This window comes from Colossoma macropomum, unplaced genomic scaffold, assembly GCF_904425465.1.
Source record: "Colossoma macropomum unplaced genomic scaffold, Colossoma_macropomum, whole genome shotgun sequence".
Classification (NCBI taxonomy): domain Eukaryota; kingdom Metazoa; phylum Chordata; class Actinopteri; order Characiformes; family Serrasalmidae; genus Colossoma; species Colossoma macropomum.
The window spans coordinates 10,756,909-10,783,806 of record NW_023494808.1 but is presented as its reverse complement, the minus strand read 5'-3'; the positions used below and the strand labels follow the sequence as shown (position 1 = coordinate 10,783,806).

At 40.1% G+C, this 26,898-nt stretch overlaps 3 protein-coding genes across 3 annotated transcripts in view; all 3 read left to right on the top strand.

Moving 5' to 3' along the window:
* Positions 1-1,718, top strand: part of nup133 (nucleoporin 133) — a 29,181-nt gene extending 27,463 nt beyond the window's left edge. The window contains exons 25-26 of the mRNA XM_036557758.1: positions 142-230; positions 1,458-1,718. Coding sequence (XP_036413651.1) covers positions 142-230; positions 1,458-1,594 — 226 coding nt within the window. The 3' untranslated portion in view covers positions 1,595-1,718. The remainder of the gene's footprint in view (positions 1-141; positions 231-1,457) is intronic.
* Positions 1,719-9,801: 8,083 nt separating this feature from the next.
* acta1a (actin alpha 1, skeletal muscle a) lies at positions 9,802-16,235 on the top strand. The gene is made up of 7 exons (XM_036557859.1): positions 9,802-9,911; positions 11,571-11,710; positions 11,908-12,232; positions 13,193-13,354; positions 13,539-13,730; positions 15,020-15,201; positions 15,550-16,235. The coding sequence occupies exons 2-7, from the start codon at positions 11,582-11,584 to the stop codon at positions 15,691-15,693; spliced, it is 1,134 nt and encodes a 377-aa protein (XP_036413752.1). The 5' UTR covers positions 9,802-9,911; positions 11,571-11,581; the 3' UTR covers positions 15,694-16,235.
* Positions 16,236-18,475: 2,240 nt separating this feature from the next.
* Positions 18,476-26,349, top strand: ccsapa (centriole, cilia and spindle-associated protein a). Its single transcript, XM_036557670.1, has 4 exons — positions 18,476-18,587; positions 21,121-21,516; positions 22,312-22,616; positions 26,098-26,349. The coding sequence occupies exons 2-4, from the start codon at positions 21,144-21,146 to the stop codon at positions 26,275-26,277; spliced, it is 858 nt and encodes a 285-aa protein (XP_036413563.1). The 5' UTR covers positions 18,476-18,587; positions 21,121-21,143; the 3' UTR covers positions 26,278-26,349.
* The last annotated feature ends 549 nt before the right edge of the window (positions 26,350-26,898 follow it).

The following is a 26,898-nucleotide window of genomic DNA, read 5'->3' as shown; positions in this document are numbered from 1 at the left end:
ACTATTCCAATAAGAGTCCTTGGGCAAGACTCCTAATGCTGCTTTCACCTACCTGTGTAAAACGATCAGATTTTGTGTGTATTAATAAAGGTGTAGTCTTCATTAATTGTTGATGGATTTGTATTGATGCATTGATTACAGCTGGTCAGCATCAGATGGTACTGATGACCCTCTAGAAGCAGCCAAAGACAGCATCTTCGTTAAAATTCTCCAGAAGCTCATTCAAGAAGGTACTGTGACCTTTTTGTTGCTTACTGTATTTAATATGCTCATTAAATGAGCCGACTGAGATCTAAAAGCAACGTTGACTGGCCTGACATTAATGTCTTGAATTTTAAAGCAATACTCAGTCAGTCATTGGTTAGGCCAAGAAACTCTTGAGGTTTTGTGGGATTTTTGTCTATTTTTATACACAATTGTATTTACATGGTTGTTTATGCTTCAGTGTTAGTGGGACCTTTTAATTTATAGTATTTATTACATTTACTAAAAATTATAGTTTGACCCAAAAGTCAAATGTACAGAATTTACCTTAATGTAGTCGATCAGCCAAGACTTGTTTGGTGTCTGAAGTTTGCTTCTTTAGTTTTACACTGGAGCTACGAGGCTAATGTTGCTAACAAGTAATAGAAACTTACAGCCACCAATTAGCATTGTGTTAACTGCATGCCTAAATTATCAGTTACTTCAGACCATGTTGACTTGTTAGTTAACGTGATATAGACTTGATTATGTGGTTTCTGACACTGTAAAACACACTGTTATGTTTGAACATGGATATAATTCACAGCTTCTACTGCTGTTTTTAAACTGACACAGTTTTGTCAGTGTTTATAGATAAGTGTCATACACATCCAAAAAATGCAGTTTTAATGAAATTAATACCCAGAATGAAGGCATTACAAAATTAATATTCGGAATGATGTTCTAATAAAATGAATATCCACAAAGTATTTCAAAAGTGATCAAATCTGGAGGCTGGTAACTTACGTAAATTACTAAATATATATAAATATAGTATATTATTTATCATTTTATAGCTTTATAGGGTTCACAAAAAACTTAATATTGAATAAAACGTTGAAATACCTCCTGATGTCTAATTTATAGTATTTCAACATTGTATAAGGTACTTTTGGGAAGAAAAGATAATTATTAATGTGATGAGTTATTCCAAACCTTTGAATGGTAGGGTACTTTGGCCCTGAAGCTCCAGTATAAAACTTCAGACACCGAACTAAAGTCTTGGCTGATTGAATACATTTGGGGTGTAAATAAGATTTTTGGCTCATGTTAATAGAAACTGATACAACAAAAAGATGAAAGCATATAGTTTATAAACACAGGAAAAAATATCCTTTTTACAAACTTTCCTCCTCCTTCTGTGTAGCTGTTCTTTTTGGCATCTGTTAACGTGTCCTCTGTTCCCCTCACCCTCACGCTCTGGGTACAAACAGGTGTTCCTCTGCAGTCGTATCTGCCGGACGTGAAGGATCTGCTGCAAGTGGAGGAGCTGGACTGCCTCAAATCCAAGCCCTTCTTCGAGTTCCTGCTCAGAGCAAATTACGAGCACTACCTCCAGTCTCAGATCTGACCTCCGGCTTCACACCATCCCACCCACTTCACACCAGGCCACCTGTTTGTATAGGACTTCACTGTTTTTCTACTGTTTATTTGGCCTCCCTGTGAGTTCTTTCAATAAATGCTTTATTTCTGTACCCTCCTGCTCTGGTCTGTCCTTAATTGTTAGTAATGTGTTTGATTTATGGTCCAGTTAACAAAAAACCCACAGACACTAATACAACAAAATATGTTTACGTCCGTCTGTGTTTATTAGCCAATACGTTTGCTCATTAGTAGTGAAAAAAGCCTCGATCTGAAGGTGGTGATTTAACTGTTGTTTTTGAAGTGTTAGAATTAGAGGTCTGCGTGGGACTGTTCAGTCCCGCTGCAGTTTATGTGAATGAGGCCTATGAGAATTCGCGTGTTCACTTATTCATTTTAACTGTTTTACTGTTATCATTTTATACTGTATGTGTATGTTTTAGTGACTGTTCTCATTAATTTAGGCTATTCATTAATTTGCTGGATTTCTCTATATGCGTGCTTGCGCCCACTCCCGCCTACAGGGATCTAATTTCCGCCCGCTCCCGCGAGCAGCATTGAAAATATTGTCTCGCGTCACAAGATATTGTGTCGGGTAGTGCAGACCAGAGAACTTGCAGGGAGGAGAATTTCTACTCTGTAATGTCTTCCTGGTTTCTCAAACACTAGGGGGCGCTCCCAAGCGAGTCCAAAATGAATGGGTTGATATGGAGCATTTGAGCAAAATCAGAGTTTATAAATGCTGAATGTGAAATAATAATCATTTCCTGAACACAGAGCAGCATAAAACATTTTAACACCGCTGTTATATTTTTAAGAGCTTTTAAACTCGAGTTATAGGAGTTTAAAACGGCGCCTCATGTACGTTCATGACGTCAGTGAGCGCGAACAGCCAATCAGCTGCTCCGCTCGCCAACCAATCAGCACTCAGTATCATTAACACCCACGTTCTGCTGCCCAAAACCCGTTTGTTGTTTTTTTTTTTTGTTTAGTGAAATACATCCTTCTACTTTCTAGAATTAAAGGAAAGTTCTGGTTCGGTGATTAGAAACTATTTTAACTGTTCGTTTTTAGCTGTTGAGCTCCATTCACCCCCATTCATTGAGGACTCGCTCGCAGGTGCGAGTTCAGCAGTCCTGTTTTTGATATAATGGGGGGAATAGGAAGTGGCCAGGCAAACAGAAAGACAGAAATGTTTAAGTATATAATCAGTTTTCCACCTTATTCACCTTATTGCTGCACCCTATGATGCTTTGAGTGGCTTAATCAGCTTAACTTCCTGTAGTCAGTCACAATTTGTTAATGACATCCTAGTGTGATAGAAACATGGGAAAAAATAAAAATATAAATAGTCTTTATTATTTGAATAACTGATTTTTTTTTCCTTTTTTAGTTTTTTTTTTTTTATTATTTAACCAGCGCTAAGCTAATGCTCCTCATCTGGTATGTTAGCACCAAGCTAGCAGGATTGACTCAGCACTGTGTTGGATTTTGATGTCTGCTCTAGTTTAAAGACCTTTTAAGCTCTAACAGGCATGTAAACAACATGTTCTCTATTTTGCATGTCTCGGTTTTAAGTAAGTCATGCAAAGGCTTGAACTCAAAATCTGCCCTTTACTGTTGTAGCATTAGCTGGTTAGCTTTCTGCTAACCTGCTTAGCCCTCTGTAGTGAGAGCTGAATATATCCAGCTATAAAGAGAATTTAAAGTATGAACCAGTTAAAGGGAGTCTGTTAGCAGCAACCAGTGATGTTGAACTGGCAGTTTATCATCTGGTTGGATTTTATGGGCACAGAGTTAAACATTAACTGGGAATTTCAAGTGATTAAGAAGCAACATTCATCTGTCTTCTGGTATACTTTTAGCTTTAGTTAGCAATAATGAAGTAATGAAATAATGAAGTGATAAAAACTGAGCAGACTTTTTTTTTTTTTACTGTGCTAAAGGAGTTAAGGGCATTTTGCATTTGCTAATCAGATGTTTTAGTGAAATTCTCAAAACACAGCAGATACAACAGTTCTGGCATCGCAATCAGATCATATCTGTCGTTGATCCTAAACAAGCTTTTCGATTGGTATCTGTGAACAGCTAAACAAACCAAATTGACCAGGAACAACCAGACTGCTTTACAGACTGATTAGAGCGAAACTGCATTCAGGTTAATCTGGTGACTACTGAAAATGCTGAGCTGAACCTGATATTGTAAGAGTTTTATGGTACTCCTTTTTGTGGCGGAGGGATTTGCCAGTATTTTATAGCACGTTTGTTACAGTGTTTTGGATCATCTTAGCTGTACTTTGCTCTTTATTTAAGCAGAACTGTTGTATAAAAGCAGTAGAACACTGAGGGCTGTGTATGAAGAGGGTTGTGTATCAAGAATAACATCACAGCTGTGATAATCTACAGCAGGGGTGCTCAATCTGAAGCCTGAAGGCCCTCGTTACCTGGATCAAGTGTCTTAGACATCTGCATGTCTCAGGATCGAGTCCTTGCGGACCAAAACACTGCAGACTTCAGCACAGTGCCTCTTTAAACACACCTGACTGAGCACATCAGCTACTTTGCAAGGCCTTCATGAACTGAATTCAGAACATTAGATGAGATTAATTGCAAGGGGTGGGAATCTTTAGGCACCTCACAATTTGATTCGATTACGATTCAGAGGCTGCGATTATAAAACGATTATCGATGCATCTTGATGCACCTTTTTTTCTATACAGGATTTCTATTTTCTCACTGCGTGAAGGCTTGGTGATTTTAAAGCATAGTATTTATAACGATCCATAACGAATTTATTTCCAATATCTTTTGGAAGCAGCAAGTACAACCGGACGGAAAACAGGTGGAAACGTGTAATATGGTCTCTCGTGTTTGTCATTTCCCAAATATCTTAGTTTAGTTTAGTGTGACACAACTTGAATATAGTATGGCTCTTGTCCAGGTCCCTTTTCCCCTGGCGTGCAGACTGCAGGTCACCTAGCAATGCAGTCTCGCCTGGCTAGCAGCAAACAAAAAGGCAAAGAGAGAGATTTAAGACGAACATTTGGAGACGAATGGACTTATTCACATTTATAAGCAACGCAGTTGGTTTCCTTGTACATTAAATCTGCAACAAGAGACTGTCAAACACTAAAAAGTTGCGAGGTCAGCTTCTCTTTAGAATTTTCCAGGTCCACCTTAAATGGTGCCACATTTACACTCTGGCACCTCAGGCAGAATTTAAGGTGGAACGGGAAAATTCAGTCGAACGTTGAGAGACATTTTACAATAAGCTGTTCAACATTTGAGGAAAAGTTTTCTGGCGGAGATGGAAGGAAAGCCGCTAAAGCTTAAAGCAGCGCAAAGTAAGTCCGTGTTTTCTTTTATAATGTTTAGTCTATACTAGGACATCATCGCACACTGAGACATACTGGACATTAAATGTTGTGGCTCCCAAGGTGGTTTGATTTTTGTTGAAAGGACAAAATGTCTCTTCTGATCATTTGTGTTGTGACTCCTGACCTAACCTGGCTTTAATGCAGAGGGAGCCGGTCGGATTTCTCACTCATCCAGTAGTGTTTTTGTTATGTGCCGCCACAGACTGTCCGGGCGCCGCACTTCTGCACTTCTAGTTAAGCCTTTTGTGTTCCGTCAACATCACGTTATCAATTAAATATTTAGAAAATCGATTTTTGACATTTGTGAATCGATTCAGGATCGTACACGTCCTCATCGCGATGCATCTAAGAATTGTTTTTTCCCTCCCACCCCTAGTAATTGCTAATCTCAGCAGAAGGTCCCCAGTTTGATAAGCCTATAGTGTGGTAGATCGCCAGGATTTAGGACTCAGCACCCCTGATCTCCAGCACAGCACTCACCTTCAGCTCAGGAATGTTATCACATGTTGGATGTTATTTGTGATAACACAATGTGACAATATAAAATGTAATAAACTAAAACTACCAGGCTGTTTTCCAACAAACGCAATAAATAAATAAATTATTAGTATTGTTTTATTGTCTCTATTCCATTACTGTGCGAATGTCAGGGCACCACTGGTCAGATTACATGTTTAGCTGATGTCTGTCCACTACAGAGAACACTCTCCTGCTAACAAAAACAGCCTGTTTAATTCTAAAGGATGGAGAGATGATGGAAAATGGTCATGTAAAAATGAAATACAAGTACAGATATGAGCCCTTTAATAAGAGTAAAAACAACGCTCCCAGTTATTTGTCGCGTTAAGTATTTTTAAAGGTCTAATTAACTCACTTTTTCTGCTCTATTGTTTTGTACTACGGCACTCCTTAAAATGAGGCCTTGGGTGTCAGTGGATCTTCATGAATGAATGAAAGATTAAATAAAGATCATTTTGCTGTACATGCAATAAAACAGGATTAAATATGTAGCAAAATTACACTCTACAATTATGCTGCTGTTGGAACAAAACCCTGTATCTCCATTTTTGTCCTTTTTCAGTTGTTGACATAATTTGAAAACGCCTGTTGCTCTTTACATTGTGTGTAAATTTCATGATGAATGGACTAAAAGAAACGACCCAAAATGACTTGTAAAAAAGTTTGGTTCCATTGACTTACATTAAAAGTAAAGTATGTTTTTTTGCTTCTCCTTTAAAGTTACTATTAACTTAACTTGCTTATACATTCTCTCTCACTGTTTATCTATCACTCTGTGCTCAACCCCCATCTCTCCTTGTGTTTGTGTGGTGAAGGCAGCAGCTGATCGTTCCTCAGTAGCTGTTGGACGGCAGATGTGTCTCTCTCTCTCTCTCTCTCTCTCTCTCTCTAACTCTCCATGCCTCCTGAAATAGTTGCAAGGGGTTAAATTAGGCGCCTCTACAGTAAATAGCTGGAGCTGAGTGTGGTTGTCACTGACACCCTATATGGCTCTGAGACCCTGAAAGAGTTCATCCATCAGCTTCTGAATGGAGTCTTCAGTCTGATCTCACTGCAATGTTCCCACCAACCGCAGAGCTAAAGGCCCATTAAAGTGAAATTCCACCCATTTTTCAAAATTAATTCCGCATCGTTAAATCATTGAGAGTCATTCAGAGTGGTTTGGTGTGAAACGCTCTGTTCTAGAGAAACTTACAGTCAGAAATGTTTACAGTGGTGGTGATGGGAACCAGACGTCTGAAGAGTTTAATGCCTCTAAAAACTCCACTGCAGAAAGGGATCATGTGAAATTGCGTGTGAATGTGTTACCTGAGGCCTGATCAGGCATTGCTTTACAAAAGTTTTGGGGAGCTTTAAGACGAAACCGTATTTTTTTAAAATACGACCCCGTTTCCAAAAAATTTCTGACGCTGTGCAAAATGTAAATAAGAAATCGAACAAAGAAGCTGCTGGTGTTTCTCAGAACAGTAGACTGACCACCCCAGAGTCCAGGTGTTCTTTGTTTTATCCTTCCTTTATTCCTTTCTCTTTTCATCATTCCTTCTCTTTTCCTTACTTGTTTTTTTAGCTCTTTCATTCCTTCTCTCCTTTTTTCTCTTTACAAGTTTTCTTTCATTTTTTTGTGGCTGACTTTCTTCTTTCTTTGTTCCCTTTTTCTTTTTCCTCTTCTTTCTCTTTTCCACCCTTTTTTCTTTCTTTTTCTTCCTTCTTTTTTCTCCTTTCTCCTTTTTTTGCCTCATTCCTTTCTTCTTTTTCTTCTGTCCTTCCTTTTTTCTGTCATGTTTTCTTTATTTTCTTCCTTTCTTTTTCTTTTTTCTCTCTGTGCTTTCTTTCTTTCTTTCTCATCATATTACATTTCATTTCTGTGACTCATTCCTTACAAATTTTATTTATATTTATTTTCTTGACTTGTTTGCACTGTTTCCTTCAGGAAATGCAGATTTTTTAAAATGATTTATGAACGTATATTTTTTCACTAAACTATTCTGGAGTATTTGAAAGGCTCTGTGTTGTTTGTTATTGTCCAGTTAAATTCCTGACCTATCATTGATTATTTTAATCTTTAGATGAGTCCTTTAGTAACATGCTCAGTAGTGACCGCTCTAAGCAAACACAATAAAAACTGAGGGCCACTGTGTGAAGATAAATCTTCTTCATACTGAACTGTCCTCAGTGAAATGCGGTTTGGTTGTGTCCCAGTTGCCATGAGCCATCCACACTCACTCACTCATGCAGACCCCTCTGGAGAGGATTACCCACTTTTGGAAGCAGAGCTTTACTCCGAGCCAGGCGGAAGTTTAGGTCGAGTTCACGCCTCCCACCCGACCCCCCGGCTCCCCCCCTTCTGACCCATAAATACCTCGCCTAGGTATTCAGCTGAAGTATCATTAACACGACTTACATAAGCGTCTTATTGATCACCGGCCTTTTGGTCACGGAGGGAGATTTCAAACGTTTACTGCGGCCTGAGAAGCAACTTAGGATGACTGATCCAGTGGCTCAGCACAGATCTTTAACCCTGTCAAGCGTATCGTCAGCAACCCATTCAGAGGCTTCCTCTTTGTCCCGTTTAACTAAATCAAACTAAATTAACTTTAATTGAAATCTGCTCTCAGAGTAGTCGGGCTGTGTGTGTCTACATTGGTCACAGTAAATGGATCAGCATGTGGAACTGGAGCTACCGTGGTTTCTATCACTGTACAAAAGAAGCCCTATGCTGCCTTTATTGTTGTATGCACTGTGATAGTTCACATCGCTATGGAAACATTTATTATTGATTTGTTTCATCAAAATAACAATAAAAGGCAACTGAAGTGTGAAATACCTTCCAATTTGTTGGTGACACAAAATAAAAATTAATTTTAGGAGTTTTCAGCCTTGCTATGTCGTTTTCTTTACCAATAAAAATAAAGCAACAAGAGCACTGAGAAATCAGAGCAGGTTGAACACCAGAAGAAGATCTTTCTTTCTGTTAACCTTAAAGGGTTAATCATTCTTTGTTATGAATAAAGCAGTGATTCAGGTAGAGTTTGGATTAAGTTTGAGCTACTGACCAATGTCCATACACTGTGGGAACGGTTTGTTGTTTTAATTTAACAAACTCAATTTCTTTCTATTTTTTTTAGTTAATTGAAACTCTAATAACTCTCAGTTATTCCTATGAATTATTCAGTATCCACTGTGAATAAATCAGTATTTATTATGAATTATTTAGTATCTACTATGAATTATTATTTATTATCTACTTTGAATTATTCAGTATCCACTACGAATTATTTGGTATGCACTATGAATTATTCAGTATCTACTATGAATTATTCAGTAACTGCTATGAATTGCTCAGTATTTACTATGAATTATTTAATATCCACTATTAATTATTCTGTATCCACTATGAATTTTTCAAAATCCACTATGAATTATTCAGTATCCACTATGAATTATTCTGTATCTACTATGAATTATTTAGTATCTACTATGAATTATTCAGTATCCACTATGAATTATTCAGTATCTACTATGTATTATTTATTATCCACTTTAAATTATGTAGTTTCCACTATTAATTTGTTGTTTTAATTTAATGAACTCAATTTGTTTCTAATTGTTTTTAGTTAAGTGAAGCTCTAATAAACCTTGTTATTACTATGAATCATGCAGCATCCATTATGAATTATACAGCATCCCCTATGAATAAATCAGTATCCACTATTGATTATTTAGTGTCCGCGTAGAATTACTTAGTATCTACTATGAATAATTTAGTATGCACTATGAATTTCTCAGTATCTACTATGAACTATTCACTATATACTTTGAATTATTCAGTATCTACTTTAAATTATTCAGTAACTACTATAAATTATTCAGCATACACTATCAATTACTAAGTATCCACTATGAATTATTCAGTATCTACTATGAATTATTAAGTATCTACTATGTATTACTAGTTATTCAGTTTTAATTATGTAGTATGTACTTTAAATTATTCAGTATCCACTATGAATTATTCAGTATCTACCATAAATCATTTACTCTCTACTATGAAACTACTGTGTTACAAACAGGGGGTTAAAGTTAAAGAGGTATATTTTTGTGTTGGTGTGAATAATTGCTCTGTATACCTGCTGCAGATGCCATCAGAGTGACTGAAAGAGACAGAATGTGAGTGTGTGTGTGTGTGTGTGTGTGTGTGTGGCCTCACACTCTGCCTGCCGTCGAGCTCCATACATGGAGGCTCCAGCTCTCACGAGGCTGAAGGCCCAAATAGGGCAGAGTGCCGGAGGGCTGCGGGGGCAGTGGGGCAGGGCTCTGGGGGCCTATATAAACTCCAGCATGGGTCTGGGGGTCCGTAGCTGGAAGCAGCAGCAGCTCCGAGCTTCTACTAAACCGGAAACAACAGAGCAGGTAAGATCCACAGAGACTGTATCAGGACGCCGTGACTGGACGGATGTTTTATTTACGTCATTATGAGGAGACATGACGAGGATTTGGCTCTTGGCCAAGAATTCTGTTTGAATGAAATGCTAATGGAGTCTTAGCGCTTAAGTTTGAGTCCAGCATTAACTAAAGGAGATCTGAGCTACAGTCCTGCAATTTCATTTATTCTCCTAATACACTACTGTGCAAACTACTATAGCACACTACAATATATACTGATATTGCAGTGTACTCCAATATTATACAGACATATTATATGTCTAAATATGTTGTACTGAGGTATGCAGAAGAGCCTAAACCCATAGTCTAGTACAAGTATTGTTACTTTGGCAAATATAATGACCGCAGTAGAGGTTCATTTGAGAGAAGTGGAAAAGTTAAGCTAAAGAAACCTACTAGGTGTCTCTGAATTCACAGAAAAGCAAAATAAAAATGTTCGTATTCTGTATTCTCTACATGGCCTTATATAAAAATGGTCATATTCATGTTAGGGGTGGCACGGTGGGTAGCCCTGTGGCCTCCCAGGAAGAGAGGCATGGGTTTGATTCCCCAGCTGACCAGAGTCCTTTCTGTGTGGAGTTTGCATGTTCTCTCTGTGTCTGTGGGAGTTTCCTCCCACAGTCCAAAGACATGGAGACACTAAATTGGTTCTAGATCTGAATGTGTATGTCTGTGCGCCAGCCTGACCTGACCAGGGTGTTTCCTGCCTTCTGCCCAGTGAGTGCTGGGATAGGCTCCAGTGACCCAGGAGGATAAGCTTAGATGATGAATGAATATGTCGCTGTTGTCTGAACAAAACCTCGTATCTCCAAAATGGTAACTTTACAGGAGAAGGAAAAAACCTACTTAACTTTTAATGTAATTCAATGGAACCAGAGTTTTTTCCAAGTCATTTTAGGCCGTTTCTTTTGGTCCAGTCTTCATGAAATTTACACACAATGTAAAGGACAACAGGTATTTTCAAATCATGTCAAAAACTGAAAAATGGAGATACAGGGTTTTCTTCTGATAGCAGCGAAAATATTCACGTTAAAGCCACTGGTAGGACAAACTTTGTACTTCATATCTCAGAAAATGTAACTTTATAGGAGAAGGAAAAACTTTCTTAACTGTGAATGGAAGTCAAAGGAACCATATTTTTTTCCAAGCAATTTTGGATCATTTTTATTGGCCCAGTCATGATGAATTTTTAACATACTGTAAAAAGCAGCTGGTATTTTAAAATAATGTCAAAAAAAAATGAAACGACAAAAATGGAGATATGAGGTTTTGTCACAACAGCAACGACATGTATTATCTAATACAGCTAATGTAGATTAGAACATCTCTATTTTTAAATAGGAATTTAATATTAGTGTGTCATACACTTCAATTCAATCAGATGGAGTAGATTCATTATACTGGACTTACTTACTTCAACATGAAACCGCAGTTCATGTAGATGCAGGTCATTTTCTGGGTGTGTAAGTCAGTGTGGAATGCAGTTGTGGGAGTAGTCAGTCAGTGTCCACCGTGAACACGACCACTTGCTCTGTCTGGTGATCGGCTGTCACACGTGTGCGCGCGGCCTGAGTGTGTGGAGTGTTTATGTGTGAGCCTTCACTCACCGCGTGCGTCTCTTTGTAGAAGCCTTCAAGATGTGTGACGACGAGGAGACCACCGCTCTGGTGTGCGATAACGGTTCCGGTCTGGTGAAGGCTGGGTTCGCCGGAGATGACGCCCCCAGGGCTGTGTTCCCATCCATCGTTGGTCGCCCACGTCACCAGGTACGAGCGGGATCCCTATTGGCTCATTTAATATTTTGACATAATATATGCACTGCTCACATTTTACTGTGTTTTACGGTATTTGCAGCTTTACATTGTTTATTATTATTTTGTCTGTTGTCTAATGTTTATGTTGAGGGCTGATTGTTCTATGAACAGTTCTGGAAACCATTAAACCCCTTATTGTTCTTCTCCAGGGCGTCATGGTCGGTATGGGTCAGAAGGACTCCTACGTTGGAGACGAGGCTCAGAGCAAGAGGGGTATCCTGACCCTGAAATACCCCATCGAGCACGGCATCATCACCAACTGGGACGACATGGAGAAGATCTGGCACCACACCTTCTACAACGAGCTGCGCGTGGCCCCCGAGGAGCACCCCACCCTGCTCACCGAGGCCCCCCTCAACCCCAAGGCCAACAGGGAGAAGATGACCCAGATCATGTTCGAGACCTTCAACGTCCCCGCCATGTATGTGGCCATCCAGGCCGTGCTGTCCCTCTACGCCTCCGGCCGTACCACCGGTAAGAGCGCGCGTCATTACGCACGGAGATGGCTGCGTGTTCGAGCTTGAATGTAGTTTTATGAGCCAAAGATAACAATAGAAACACAATGCATGATGATATTAGGTAAAGAGTGCTGACTGAAATGCTCGTTAAAGACACTGTGATGAGTAATTACGTGTGTGCGTCATTACGCACAGATTAGGCTGCTGCTCCTAGTTTATTACGCTCTTACAGTAACATTATTTCAAACGAAACAGGTATAAAAAATGGTGTTTGATGATATTTAGAACAAGTGAATAAACCACTACTTAAACTAATATGTACACACATCCCTGCTGAAAAAAAATCATAGAAACCATTTCTGATGGTGTCCAACAGTCAGTAATGGTTTGGTGATGGGTTGATATCACAGGGTAAAGGATTATAATGGTTTCACAGGCGCTCTGGGACGATTCCAGATGCATTGCCTAATGGGATCTAGATGACTACGGTGGTGTAATGATACAAATTAATCCTATTAGAATGCAGAACCACCAGGTTTCAATCCTAATGGTCTTTTTTCAGCAGGGATAAGCAATTACGCACGGATTAGGTCGCTACTCCGAGTTAATTATAAGCTAGCAGTAATAATACTACAACCAAACTGGAAACAAAATTGGTGTTTGATGAACTTAGGTTAATCAAAAACAAATGGAATACCTGTAAAAGACGTTTTAACGCGTAATTATCCAAATGCGTAAATAGGCACGAATCAGGTCGCTCCTCCGAGTTAACTACGAACTAACAGTAACAAAACTTTAAGTAAATTAGAGATAAAATTGTGTTTATGAACTTATGTTTGGAGAACTAATTGAAAAAAAATCATTAAAGGCATTTTAACTCATGTATTAGTAATTATTAGTGTGTGCGTAATGTTGTTCCAGGACCTGCCACTGAGTAACTCTGACCCCCGTTTTTGTTGTTATTGTCTCTACTCAGGTATTGTGCTGGACTCCGGCGATGGTGTGACCCACAACGTGCCCATCTATGAGGGTTATGCCCTGCCCCACGCCATCATGCGTCTGGATCTGGCTGGTCGCGATCTGACCGACTACCTGATGAAGATCCTCACCGAGCGTGGCTACTCTTTCGTGACCACCGGTGCGTGTTCCACTTATAAACACGTGTAGTTCATCCATTGTTTTATCATCTGTACTTCAAATCATTTTTGACTTGACATGTAAACAGTTATGCACATATAAGCGCGTACTGATAAAATAGACAGTGACGTAAAGGATCAAACCACTGAAATTTAAAATCTTATGAATTTTTTTCCTCTTATCAGCTGAGCGTGAGATCGTGCGTGACATCAAGGAGAAGCTGTGCTACGTCGCTCTGGACTTTGAGAACGAGATGGCCACCGCTGCCTCCTCCTCCTCCCTGGAGAAGAGCTACGAGCTTCCCGATGGCCAGGTCATCACCATCGGCAACGAGCGTTTCCGCTGCCCAGAGACCCTCTTCCAGCCTTCCTTCATCGGTATGTATGAAAACAAACGCGTGGAGCAACTTTTATTTAACAGTTTAACAATTAAGCCACCCAAAGGGTCACATTAAGGCAATGATATACAATTCGGTCCCTCGGTGACCCCCATATAGTTTGACTATCCCAGCTCCCAACACACAGAGTCAGTCAGGAACTGAATGCTAGATACCCCTGTCAAGGGAGCTTTGTACATTTCAAATGGTTCCAAGGGGTCATATGAGCTGGACATTAGATTTAATGGGTGATGATCCAAGCTGGTCCAACTGAATTAATCTGAAAACAGCAGAAAGCATTCACACTTACATTTGTGGCATTTGGTGAAAGATCTAAAGCAATCCAAACCTTGCTCCTGGTGAACACCCTGCCCTGTACATTTTAGTGTTTGCCCTGCTCCCATCACACCTGATCCAATTAATCTGCTGACGAACAAGCCCTTTGTGTGTGGGTGTATTTTGGCAAGAAAACCAAAAAATGCCCACGGCAGGAGGACCTAAAGGACCAGGGTTGGAAACGACTGATCTAAAGATACTACCAAGCTAAGGCACTGCAGGGAACTGCGCTGAAACCAACAAAGCTGTTATGTTTGGAGAGTAATGAGGCTGGATGAAAGAGTGAGCAAATTTTAATAAATAAAAAAAACTAGTAGAAACACTGAGTACAACACCAAATCACAAACTACAAGGCTTTAAACCAAGATACACGTTGAGCAAACCAAATGTAGGGCAGGCGCATAACCAGTAATGGAAAGTAGACTAGATAACCAAGGACTGAAACAGAGGGTTTGATATAGATACAAACAATAGGGAACACCTGGGAGAGGGAGGAGACAGGGACTACAAACAGGTGAGAATCCTAATAGGGAAGGTGGGAAAAGGGGCAGGGCAAGGAACCAAAACCAAACACAAGCACATGGCTAAAAGACATATAGTCACAGGGGAAGAAACAGGCACACTCAGAGGGACAATGGGGAAACTGTGACAAAAGCCCTGCAAGCAGTACGTCAAACCCAGAAGCCCACATTTCCAAGCAGAGAGCACAAGCACACCAAGCTAAATCATTAGCGACCACATCATCACAGGTCTTCAAATCCAGACCCTGAATCCAGTTAGGGTGCTGGATTTTGTAATCATTAACTGAGCCATTGCTATAACTGATAGACTACAAAATCCTGGATTCTTCGTTTTGAAGACATCTAGATCCCAGCTGATTTTTTTTCTACTGGAGCCAACTGCAATTTCCTTTAAGGGAGGTGTCTCTAAATTGTGCCCTCTTTTTAATCTCAGGCATGGAGTCTGCTGGCATCCATGAGACTGCTTACAACAGCATCATGAAGTGTGACATTGACATCAGAAAGGACCTGTATGCCAACAACGTCCTGTCCGGTGGCACCACCATGTACCCTGGTATCGCTGACCGCATGCAGAAGGAGATCACCGCTCTGGCCCCCAGCACCATGAAGATCAAGGTATGTATGAGCAAGAGCAGAGCTTCAAACTCAGGCCCTGGAGGACCAGCAATATGGCTTTATACATTTTAGATTAGACACAGGAGCAATGCACATTAATACACACCTGTAAATGTACCAGCTGAGATCATTTTCAGCTGTGATTTCAAGCAGCCTATTTTTTCCTTTCAAAGCTCTTAAACTTTAGGCTTATTATTCAATTATTAAACTTAAGACTTACTATTTCATGACCACTCTAACTACCATGAAGCAGGCCTGCATATCAGTCCTAGTTTAAAAGGTACTTTATTGAAAAAAAAGTTCAATACATCAAAATTGCATCAATAATTCCCCCTTTTCCCCCTCCAGATCATTGCTCCCCCCGAGCGTAAGTACTCCGTCTGGATCGGTGGCTCCATCCTGGCCTCCCTGTCCACCTTCCAGCAGATGTGGATCAGCAAGCAGGAGTACGATGAGGCCGGCCCCAGCATCGTCCACCGCAAGTGCTTCTAAGCTGCCTCTTTCCACCTCCGTCTCCATCACGCTCAGAAATTCAGCCACAGCCTGCTGCTGTTGTGTCCTCTTGGGGCAACCACATTCTCAAAACATGTCTTTGTCGTAACGATGCTTCTCAGACGCCACCGCGAGGGTGGGGAACAACAAGACGCCATCACATCCACTCTTGTAACTGTAACTTAACATTCTTAGCCTATGAAGAACCGTACTAGGTGCTCCTTGTACCAAATGTTACCAAAAATATGGACTCTGGAACCAAAGATTGCACAGGAACAATATCAGGCAAGTCTGCTATGATTTACCAGAAGCTTGAACATCAGAGAAATGTCACCAAAGACAAATGTTCTCTAGCTACTTTGATGGGCCTTGAAAGAAGTTTTGGACCTACTCTGTCCTTCCACAGTACAACGCTTCGGCTCTTGTTGTTGAACAGAGAAATGGACATACATCCACAGTCCTTTCCTACCTCTGTCTGTCCATGCTTTTTTCAGCCCATTGATAAACCAAAATAAAATAAAAATCGAAAATACCTTTTTAAACATGGTTGTCCTTGTGATGTCATTTGCTTGTATGTATAAAACTCTGATAGAAACAACAGCGTAGACCAGCATAGCTGGTCACCAGCAAAACCACCAGCTAAACCAGCACCAGGCCAGCATAAACCAGCATAAAATCAGCTTAGACCAGCATAAATCCTGTCCTGATCCTTTTTTTTCAGCAGGGAAGAAAGTCAAAGTTCTATGATTCTATGCCAAGGTGTGGAAAATGGTCTTATGATATGCAGTAACAAGCCATGAGTATTAGAGTTAGGCATTCATTTTGGGCCATCAGTGTCAAAACTCTGTCAAAAACAAGAAAGAAACTCATCTCTACAATAATGCTAATTTCTGATAATGCCTCCATTAGATTTCAACTAGTACTGTAGCACTAAGCTAACAGAGGTGCACATGATTTTTTTTTTGACTGTAAATTAAATATATCTGAATATTTGAAGCTTATAAAAGACACTACATATTTATTTTATGACATATTAGCAGATATTTTACCTTGTAGCAGTTGTACAGTGACTCCTCCAGGTTTAGATACTCAGACTGTGATTAATCCAGGTTTAGATACTCAGACTGTGATTAATCCAGGTTTAGATACTCAGACTGTGATAAATCCAGGTGTAGATACTCAGACTGTGATTAATCCAGGTTTAGATACTCAGGCTGTGATTAATCCAGGTTTAAATACTCAGACTGTGATTAATCCAGGTTTAGATACTCAGACTGTGATTAATCCAGGTTTAATAACATTTTGAACATGCTAAAATATCATCACAAAAAGGTTTTCCGAGCACACTGTGGATAATGCCTTTACTTAAAGAACGCTAAAATATTAAAATGAAGAATAACAGGGCCTCGAAAGTGGTGAAGCCATCTATGTCACCATTCTTAATTGGATCTAGTGACGTGTATTAAAACACTAAAAAAAAATTTTAATAGCACTTTAATAGCACAGTTGCACTTTGATGTGTCTGTCTGTTCCAACATCAAATCCCAGAAAAAATAAATACTGCAATACATATCATAAAAATGTCTTCATTCATCATGATGTTATATTCTTGTCATATTGCCCACCCCTAGCTAAGCCCCAGCCAAAGACGCTTAATGTCATTTAGACTGTCTCTCAGTTCGTTTATTCTTCAGCAAAGCTGTAAGAAGGACTGTTATGTCTGAGAATGAACACTCTAAACAAACCGACACAGATAAGTGCTGTCTGCAGTCTGTTTGTTGACTCTGTATGGCTCTCATCTTAAGGTCTGAGTAAAAACTGAGTTTTAGTTTGCATGATGTTAGTGCAACAGGAATGCAAACAAGTGGCCGGTGAGTGGAAGTACAAGGTGGATGTTTCTAATAAAGTGGTCAGCGAAGGGAAGCACAAGGTAGGTGTTTCTAATAAAGTGGCCAGTGAGTGGAAGTACAAAGCACATGTTTCTAATAAAGTGGCCAGTGAGTTGAGTACAAGGTAGGTGTTTCTAATAAAGTGGCCAGTGAGTGGAAGTACAAAGCATGTGTTTCTAATAAAGTGGCCAGTGAGTGGAAGTACAAGGTAGGTGTTTCTAATAAAGTGGCCAGTTAGTGGAAGTACAAGGTAGGTGTTTCTAATAAAATGGCCAGTGAGTGGAGTACAAGGTAGGTGTTTCTAATAAAGTGGCCTGTGAGTTGAGTACAAGCTAGGTGTTTCTAATAAAGTGGCCAGTGAGTGGAAGTACAAAGCAGGTGTTTCTAATAAAGTGGCCAGTGAGTGGAAGTACAAGGTAGGTGTTTCTAATAAAGTGGCCAGTGATTGGAAGTACAAAGCAGGTGTTTCTAATAAAGTGGCCAGTGAGCGGAGTACAAGGCAGGTGTTTCTAATAAAGTGGCCAGTGAGTGGAGTACAAGGTAGGTGTTTCTAATAAAGTGGCCCAGTGAATGGAAGTACAAAGCAGGTGTTTCTAATAAAGTGGCCAGTTAGTGGAGTACAACGTAGGTGTTTCTAAGGAAGTGACCAGTGAGTGGAAGCACAAGGTTGATGTTTCTAATAAAGTGGCCAGTGAGTGGAAGCACAGGTTAGGTGTTTCTAATATAGTGGCCAGTGAGTGAAAGCACGTCAATCTGATTGGTTTCGCCGTTCACGGATCATTTTAAACCAATCAGGCGTTACAGTGCACGGCGCTCGCGCATGCGCACCCGGAGGCTCCGAGGGCGCGCCGTCCAGCAGACTTGTTTTCCTTCCAAATCCTGCAGCACAGAATAAACAGCTCGCGGAGAAAATGCTCGTCTGCTTTTCTGTGGGACTGGCTGGAGCGTGAGGAGGAGAGATGCGTCCGTTTAGCTCTGATCTGGAGGTTTAAGGACGCCGGAGCGGTAAGATTTACGCTCTAATAATACTCTAATAATACCAAAGCCTGTAAGCGAGATGATGCTGTTTACCTGCTCGGCGCAGGTAGAGCGCCGTAAACACCGTAAAGGCGCTGGGCTGAGGATGCACTGCAAGGCTAAATGATATTATAGCACCAGCGACAAAAGCATCGCTCCCTCATTGTTGTAGCCAGTGCGTGTGAAAATATCACTACGCATGACTTATTATAGCATATAAACACGTCAATCAACAGGACTGAGTATGTAGATCTATATGAAAACGGCTGTAATAGAAAGCCTATGAATGGTCACTGTGGAAACATGAGTTTATGCATTATGTAAGGCATATAAATAAATAATGTAGGTCGTGCAGAGTGACTAGGATAAGAAGATAACGTTCCTCAGCTCATGTCAAGGCAGCCTGGATCATCCCATAGTAGTGAAATGGCTGTACTGAGTCTGCCTGGCAGAGGCCTTTTGGATTAATACAGGGCTGATTAGGGCCCAGTAGCTCGGCTGAGATAAGACCGATGTCTGTCAGTATTAGATGTCACTCTAAATGCTAAAAGCTGGGGAAATTAGACCACCTTTAAAGGGGAATTCCACCAAATTTTCAAAATCCCTGCATAATTCAGTCAGTGTGATGCAAACCAAGCCATTCAGAGTGGTTGGATGTGAAATGCTTCATTGTGGAGAAGCTTGCAGACGAGGATTTCCTTACAGTGGTGGTGATAGGAACCAGGGGTCGCAATGTCTATGGTGCAGCACAAATGCATTAAAAATACGCTAAAGGCCAAAACCTCATGCCAAACTTATTGTAAAACAATGTGTCAGGCATCTGGCAGTGCGTTCGTAACCATTCTGTACAATACCACTCTGTGATTTGGCTTTGGACGTCTGGTTCCTATCACCACGACTGTAATCAATTCTGACTCATCAAGTTTCTCTAGAAAGGAGCATTTCACACCAAACCACTCTGAATGACTTTATTTACATCTCAACCGTTTAGTTAAATAGAATTTTCAAACATTGGTGGAGTTCCCCTTTATCTCCCCATAGAAACCCATTATAATGAAAAAGCTTAGCGTGGCTTAATGTGATTAAACAACGACCCAGGAACACCGACTTTCACTCATACCTTTTTTTCAAATTCTAGTACACTAAGCAACGTTAAGCTTGTTCCTTATAATGGGTTTCAATAGAGAATAACAAATTAATGTGAAAATTAATGCTTTGTTTTTGGATTACAGGTTTGTTCTTTTGGCATGAGACAGTATTTATTATCAATACGATAATCAGCAAAGTATCATCGTTTTAGTACATAAAGCCATGAGAAGCTTTTTCTTTTAAAAGGGGAATTACACTACATTTTCACATTTTTAACAAAATTAAAGGGCCCATATCACAGTAAATATTATTTTCCTCACACTAAAAGTATTTGATGTGGTATGCAAATGGTGTTAAAGTTTCCAACATGCATTCACTGACCCGTCCATAAAGTATATATATATATCGCTGCTGTTGGAAGAAAACCTCGCAAAGGAAAAATATGGTTCCTTTGACTTCAATTCACAGTTAAGAAAGTTTTTCCTTCTCCTATACAGTTACATTTTCTGAGATATAAAGTACAAAGTTTGTCCTAACAGTGGCTTTAACATGAACATATCGCTGCTGTTGAAAACCCTGTATCTCCATTTTTGTTGTTTTTCAGTTTTTGACATAATTTGAAAATGCCTGTTGCTCTTTACATTGTGTGTAAATTTCATGATGAACGGACCAAAAGAAAACGGCCCAAAATGACTTGGGGGGAAAAAAATTCTGGTTCCACTGACTTACATTGGAAGTAAAGTAGGTTTTTTTCATTTTTTCATCAAGTTTTCATTTTGGAGATACAAGGTATATATATATATATATATATATATATATATATATATATATATATACATATTCAGTAACAAAAACAGCCTGTTAAGTTCTAAAAGATAAAGAGAGATTAGAAAATTGTCATGTAACAGTTAACGATGGCTGTTTTTGTACACAAAAGTATACAAACCTCATAAGTGGACCTTTAAGACATAGACAAAGTTATTCAAAGTGGTTTGATATGAAATGCTCTGTTCAAGGGACAGGGTCAGAACTGTTCACAGTGGTGGTGATAGGAACCAGACATCTGCAGAGTTTAATGCCTCTAAAAGCCCCATCACAGAATACTAGATAACTAGATAAAATGGCAGTAAATATGCTGTCTGATATGGGACATTGTTTTAATGTATATAATGGCTATATGTGTGTTGTAGACATTGTGACCCCTGGTTCCCATCACCAGCACTGTAAAGAAATCTGACTCAGTAAGTTTCTCTACAGTGAATCATTTCACACCAAATCACTCTGAATGACTCTGTTTACATATCAACCACTGAACTATGCAGAAATTTTGAAAAATCAGTGAAATTCCCCTTTAAGTGTTTTAGAGTGTCCTGAAAGCTGGCTCCTCCATGCTGTTTATGTACTAATCTACTGTATTGACCTTTTGACCCAGGTTGCCATCAAAAACCAGGCCAAATGACGAGCAATAACAACGCGGTGACGAAGAGGATCCGGACGGAGTACATGAAGAAGTTCCGCGATCCGAAGTGGGAAACCTTTTCAAAATGCTACGAGGACTCGGTGAAGTACAGACTGACCCGCAGGCTGCTGGAACAGACGCACAGGCCCCTGTTTGGCGATGGCTGGGACAGCGGCTCCGACTCCAGTGGCCGGTCCAGCCCCAGGCTGCGAGGAGCTGCAGAAACCTCCAACTCAAAACCTCACACGTCCTCCTCTGACTCCAAGTACGAGAACGCTACACTGCAGGAACCTCTGGAGACGCAGGTGAATGGAGAAGTGCTTACAGACGCAGCCACTTCCTCAGCACTGGAGAATTCACGGCCTGTAGGTAGGGCACTGCTACCAGCTCACCTGGACACTTTACAATGATCACTCAGAGTATGTGGGCTGTGCAAAGGGACTTACTGTTTTCTAGAGAGAAAAAAATGAGTGAATCTGACCTCCATCATAAACAAACATGGTCAATTTTTTTAATTATTAACTACACTACCATTAAGAAGTTTGGAATAATTTGTCATATTATTAATTGTTGTTTTTTTATGCAGAAATAACCCAAACCGTGTAGATGTGGAATAATTAAAGGTTAATTAATATACTGTAATTATCTATTTATAGTAATTTCTTTTCAAATTGTCTGCCCTAAGAATTGCCACTTTTCAAATATAAGGCATTCTGAATATTAATTGTTTAGAGCTTTATTCTGAAATTTTTTTTTTTTGGATATTAATTTTATTAGAACTTTATTCTGGATATTAATTTGACTAGAACTACATTCTGGATAGTAATTTTATTAGAATTTAATTTTAAATATTAGAAATTCATTCTGGATATTGTTTTATAAGAACTTCATTCTGGATATTAAATTTAGTAGAACTTCATTCTGGATATTTATTTTATTGAAACTTCATTTTGAATTTTATTAGAACATCATTCTGGATGTTAATTTTATTAGGACTTTCTAGATGTTAATGTTACTACAACAAATGATTTGAAATCTGTGAAACAGAGTACCAGCATCATATTAGAATTATTTTATGTGAGTATCTGCAGCAGACTTGATGTTATAAGATTAAAAATGATTTTAAAAAGAAAATCCTTTTCACCATTTTCTTTTAAATCACAGAGAACGGTTACCAGCACTTAACAGATAACGGGCCGTCAGAGGTTGTGGCGAGGCGGAGTCAGAGGCACCGGGCTCCTCGCTCTGAGCCCAGTTACCCTCACCGCGAGCTGGACACTGACGACTCCACAGACTCCGTGCTGAGAAAACCAACCAGAGCCAAGAGCCAGCCACCGGCCAGCGCCAAGGAGCGGGCGTCCAGCCGGGACAACAGACGCTCCTTCATCCGCCACGACTGGGCCGAGAGGAGCATGGAGGCCAGGGAGCGAAGGAGGCCCAACATGAGAGCCTCAGTGTCCGCTGGGGAGGTGAGCACAAAGAAATCAATAGCCTTATACTGCACCGCACGCAACTACCATAACACAAATGACAAAATCCAGACAGGGATTCTGTAAGGCCACAGTCCTGCAATATTATGATGTTTATAAATGTCAGAGGCCTCATTTATAAAACATGCACTATATGGCCATAATGTGGACACCTGTCCTCATTATTGAGTTCAGGTGTTTCAGCAACATCCACTGGTATAAAATCAAGCACAGACGTTGGCAGTAGAAACTAAAGGCACTGTCAAAGGAGTTAGTCAAGTCAGTTTGTGAAATTTCTGCCCTACTAGATCCACTCCAGTCAACTGTAAGTGCGAGTATTGTAAAATAGGAGCGTCTAGGAGCAACAACTCCGCCTCGAAGTGGTAGACAATGCAAATTCGTAGCTGCACACAAGATCACTATGCGCAATGCCAAGTGTCAGCTGGAGTGGTGTTGAGCACACTCCCACTGGACTCTGGGGCCGTGGAAACATGTTTTCTGGAGTGATGAATCACGCTTCACTATCTGGCAGTCTGATGGATGAATCTGGGTTTGGCGGATGCCAGGAGAACACTGTCTACCAGAATGTACAGTGCTAACAGTAAAGTTTGGTGGAGGAGGGATAATGGTCTGGGGCTGTTTTGGGGTTTGGGCTTGGTACAAATTCCCACAGCCACACTCCAAACTCTTGTGGAAAGCCTTCCCAGAAGAGAGGAGGCTGTTATTGCCGCAAAGTGGGGGCATCCAAGGCGCAAAACACAGGGGGTCTGGGGGGTCCCTGAAAATAAACCTATGATGTTTAGCTGTCTGTCAGGGAAAATAGATGCTCAAATACAAATTCAGGGGAAAGGTAATTGATTTGCTGCTTCACCCACAATCACCAAGCTTCTGCCTTTGATATTCTTACTAGAGATGCAGCACTGGTCTGCCTCAGGGTGACCCTGCAGCAAATTGGTTCACCCAGTTGGTCCTTCATAGCCTAGCAACTGTAACTATGCCTGAGATACCTCTGAAAAACTTCACAATATGCTGTTGCATATTTATAAACCTGAAAACTTGCCCAATTCCCCAAGAGATTGGTGGAAAGAGTGAATTTTTTACTCTTTTCTCAAAGAGGGAGACGTGTGAGATCTCAGTTAATGTGTGTGGAAGACCTTTACCAAACTAGAAAAGAGCATTTCCAGAAGGAGAATTCTTAAATCGAACAATTTGTTGTCATTGACTCTAGCATCAGCACTACTATGGCAAGTGAGTTAGCTGCTCACTTACACTGGAGTATCCAGCCAACCTGGGACCCCCAAAATACCAAGGGGTATTTCTACACTGGAGGTAACTCCATATTAATCCCCACGGTTTTTGGAAGGGGGTGTCAAACAAGCTCACATCTAGGTGTGATGGTCAGGTGTCCACATACTTTTGGCCATATATTTTACTTGAATTTCATTTTAAATGTGTTCTTAAAATAATTTCTCAAATTTTAAGTATCACTGATTTATGAAAACATCATAATGCTCACAAATAGAGGCGACTCTCTGAGCCTACGGATATCCAAACACATCTAGTGTTTAATAGGATAATATTAAACCCAGTGTGGTAAAGTGAACATTCACCATGGCTGTATTCGCTCTAATATAACCTTGAAATCACCTTAGACAGGCTAGCAGAAATGAGCATCATCACAGCTGTGGTCATTTCTGTTAAAAGTGAAAAAACATATTATATGTCTCATTTTTTCTAGATTGTACATGTAATTTGCTGTGGCAGTTTCTCACACAGCTAAACTTAACTAACAGTATGTAGGGGAGGGACAAGAACTTGGCTAATATCTGACCTAAATATAAAACTTTCACTGTTTCTGGATCTGGATCATCAACTACAGTAGCCTAGTTAGCAGAAAAGCCACTATAATATTACTCTGACAGTTGAAAAAGAAGTTAAAACATCAACAAAACTGATGTCATTTATTATTACTCCACATTTAAGGTGTAATTATTCTCTAAAAGAGTATTCTATGCTGAGTAGTCCAGGCTAACAACAAAGCTAGTGGGAACCAGTTAGCATGATCTCATTAGCATTATCCTAACCTGTTCCTGCTAGCTCTCATTCACTGGATATCACGGCTCTACAGGCAGCACGCCGCTAAATAATTCAGCTGGAGTAAAGGTAGAACTGAGTGTCAGAAGGTGATCCATTCACTTAATTAGCGCAAAGAAAATACTCTAGCATTGCAGCTACGTGAAGAGGTTTCACTTGTGGTTGAACCGCAGAACGTCCTTCATTGGTCTACTCTTTTTCTCCTGAGCTGTTAAAGCAATAGAAAAGTTCTTTGCAGTTAAAGGAAACAATATAAGATGCATAAGGCCTTGATATTTTTGCATACCCATATGGAAAAAAATATGGACATATAGTTTTATGTTTTTTACATGCATCTGAAATACATCGCAGTCTAGGCCGAAATACATTCCAAACTGCCATATACATTTACTGCCATATTAAGCGAACATATTTTAAAATACATTTATCTTGAAATGTATGGGGAAATAGTTTACCTAGAAATGTGCCATACAAAAATAAATGTATGTAAATGTGTTTAGAAAATACATTTGAAACTGTATGAAAACAGCCAAAATACAGTCTAATGCATTTTACTGTTTGGACTAACATTTGAAATGAATTTATATTCCAGTATCTTAATTTGAAATATTAGCCAGTGAACCTTTAACATGGCAAAGGCAAGTGTTGTAGGTATTGATACACTATGAATTTTCACACATTGCAATAATAAACACTGATCAGGCATAACATTATGACCACCTCCTTGTTTCTACGCTCATTGTCCATTTTATCAGCTCCACTTACTATATAGGTGCACTTTGTAGTTCTACAGTTACAGACTGTAGTCCATCTGTTTCTCTGATACTTTGTTAGCCACCTTTTACCCTGTTCTTCAGTGGTCAGGACCCCCATGGACCCTCACAGAGCAGGTACTATTTGGGTGGTGGGTCATTCTCAGCACTGTAGTAACACTGACGCGGTGGTGGTGTGTTAGTGTGTGTTGCGCTGGTCTGAGTGGATCAGACACAGCAGTGCTGCTGGAGTTTTTAAACACTGTGTCCACTCACTGTCCACTCTATTAGACACTCCTACCTTGTCGGTCCACCTCGTAGATGTAAAGTCAGAGACGATAGCTCATCTGCTGCTGCACAGTTTGTGCTGGTCATCCTCTAGTCCTTCATCAGTGGTCACAGGACGCTGTTGGCTGGATAGGTTTGGTTGGTGGACTATTCTCAGTCCAGCAGTGACACTGAAGTGTTTAAAAACTCCAGCAGCACTGCTGTGTCTGATCCACTCAGACCAGCACAACACACACTAACACACCACCCAACAAGGAGTTATATGTACTTATTGCCCACTCCTACATTATTCTGTCTGTAGGGATAAGTGTTGTGTCCTCACGTAGTTTTGCTGATTTCCTCTGTAGATCCATCGGGCCGACGTTGGTGTCCAGACTCGACGGGAGTCGGAAAAACGTGGAAAAACCTCAGACCGTCGGAGGGCGAGGTCAGCTGACCTGGAGAAGTCACGGCGGTCGGAACTGGCAGTGGCGGATGACCGCTGGATGACAGAGTACATGCGCTGCTTCTCTGCCAGGCTGAGGTAGAAGCAGAGAGAGAGGACCAAACACTTGATCCAGGATCAGCTTCTGGACATTCTTAAAGGAGCGCTTCACCATCTTTTCAGAATTTTTCAAAATCTCACTGCAAGCATATAGCAAGGTTTTACCTGCAGAATTCCAGTACATCTACATTTATACAATACTGCAGCACAAACCAAGGCAAGTTTATTTATATAGCACATTTCATGCACAAGGCAATTCAAAGTGCTTTACATAAATAAAAAAATAAAAACATTATTAAAAAAAACAGTAAGGAAATAAGATGGTTTTTATCTGCGAAACATTTCAAGAGTGTGAAGCTGCAGTAACATATTTGGTTGGACAGCAGCAGAATTTTAAAGCTGTTTTGCTGTTGCCATAGTTACTGCTTTTTTGCCTTCGTAGGACAGAATGTTTACAGTGGATCTGGTCACGACATTGAGCAGAATTTGGCCTAATAGTAAACTTTCATCGTTTTAATATCCTAAAACTCAGTGATTTGCTTCAACAATAAGAGATGGCATGAAAAATTCTGAAAAAATGGTGAACTTCCCCTCTAACGGGGTTGGTAAGAGATTACGGGTTGCAGACACAGATCCTAAACCAGCATCAGAGGACGTTTTCTAC

Bases quoted from the DNA above. Each gene is read 5' to 3' on its own strand.
- ccsapa (XM_036557670.1), top strand. From the start codon at position 21,144: ATGACGAGCAATAACAACGCGGTGACGAAGAGGATCCGGACGGAGTAC. The intron at 21,517-22,311 runs GTAGGGCACTGC...TTTAAATCACAG, and splicing joins GGAGAATTCACGGCCTGTAG to AGAACGGTTACCAGCACTTA. The intron at 22,617-26,097 runs GTGAGCACAAAG...TTTCCTCTGTAG, and splicing joins CCTCAGTGTCCGCTGGGGAG to ATCCATCGGGCCGACGTTGG.
- acta1a (XM_036557859.1), top strand. From the start codon at position 11,582: ATGTGTGACGACGAGGAGACCACCGCTCTGGTGTGCGATAACGGTTCC. The intron at 12,233-13,192 runs GTAAGAGCGCGC...GTCTCTACTCAG, and splicing joins CGCCTCCGGCCGTACCACCG to GTATTGTGCTGGACTCCGGC. The intron at 15,202-15,549 runs GTATGTATGAGC...TTCCCCCTCCAG, and splicing joins CCAGCACCATGAAGATCAAG to ATCATTGCTCCCCCCGAGCG.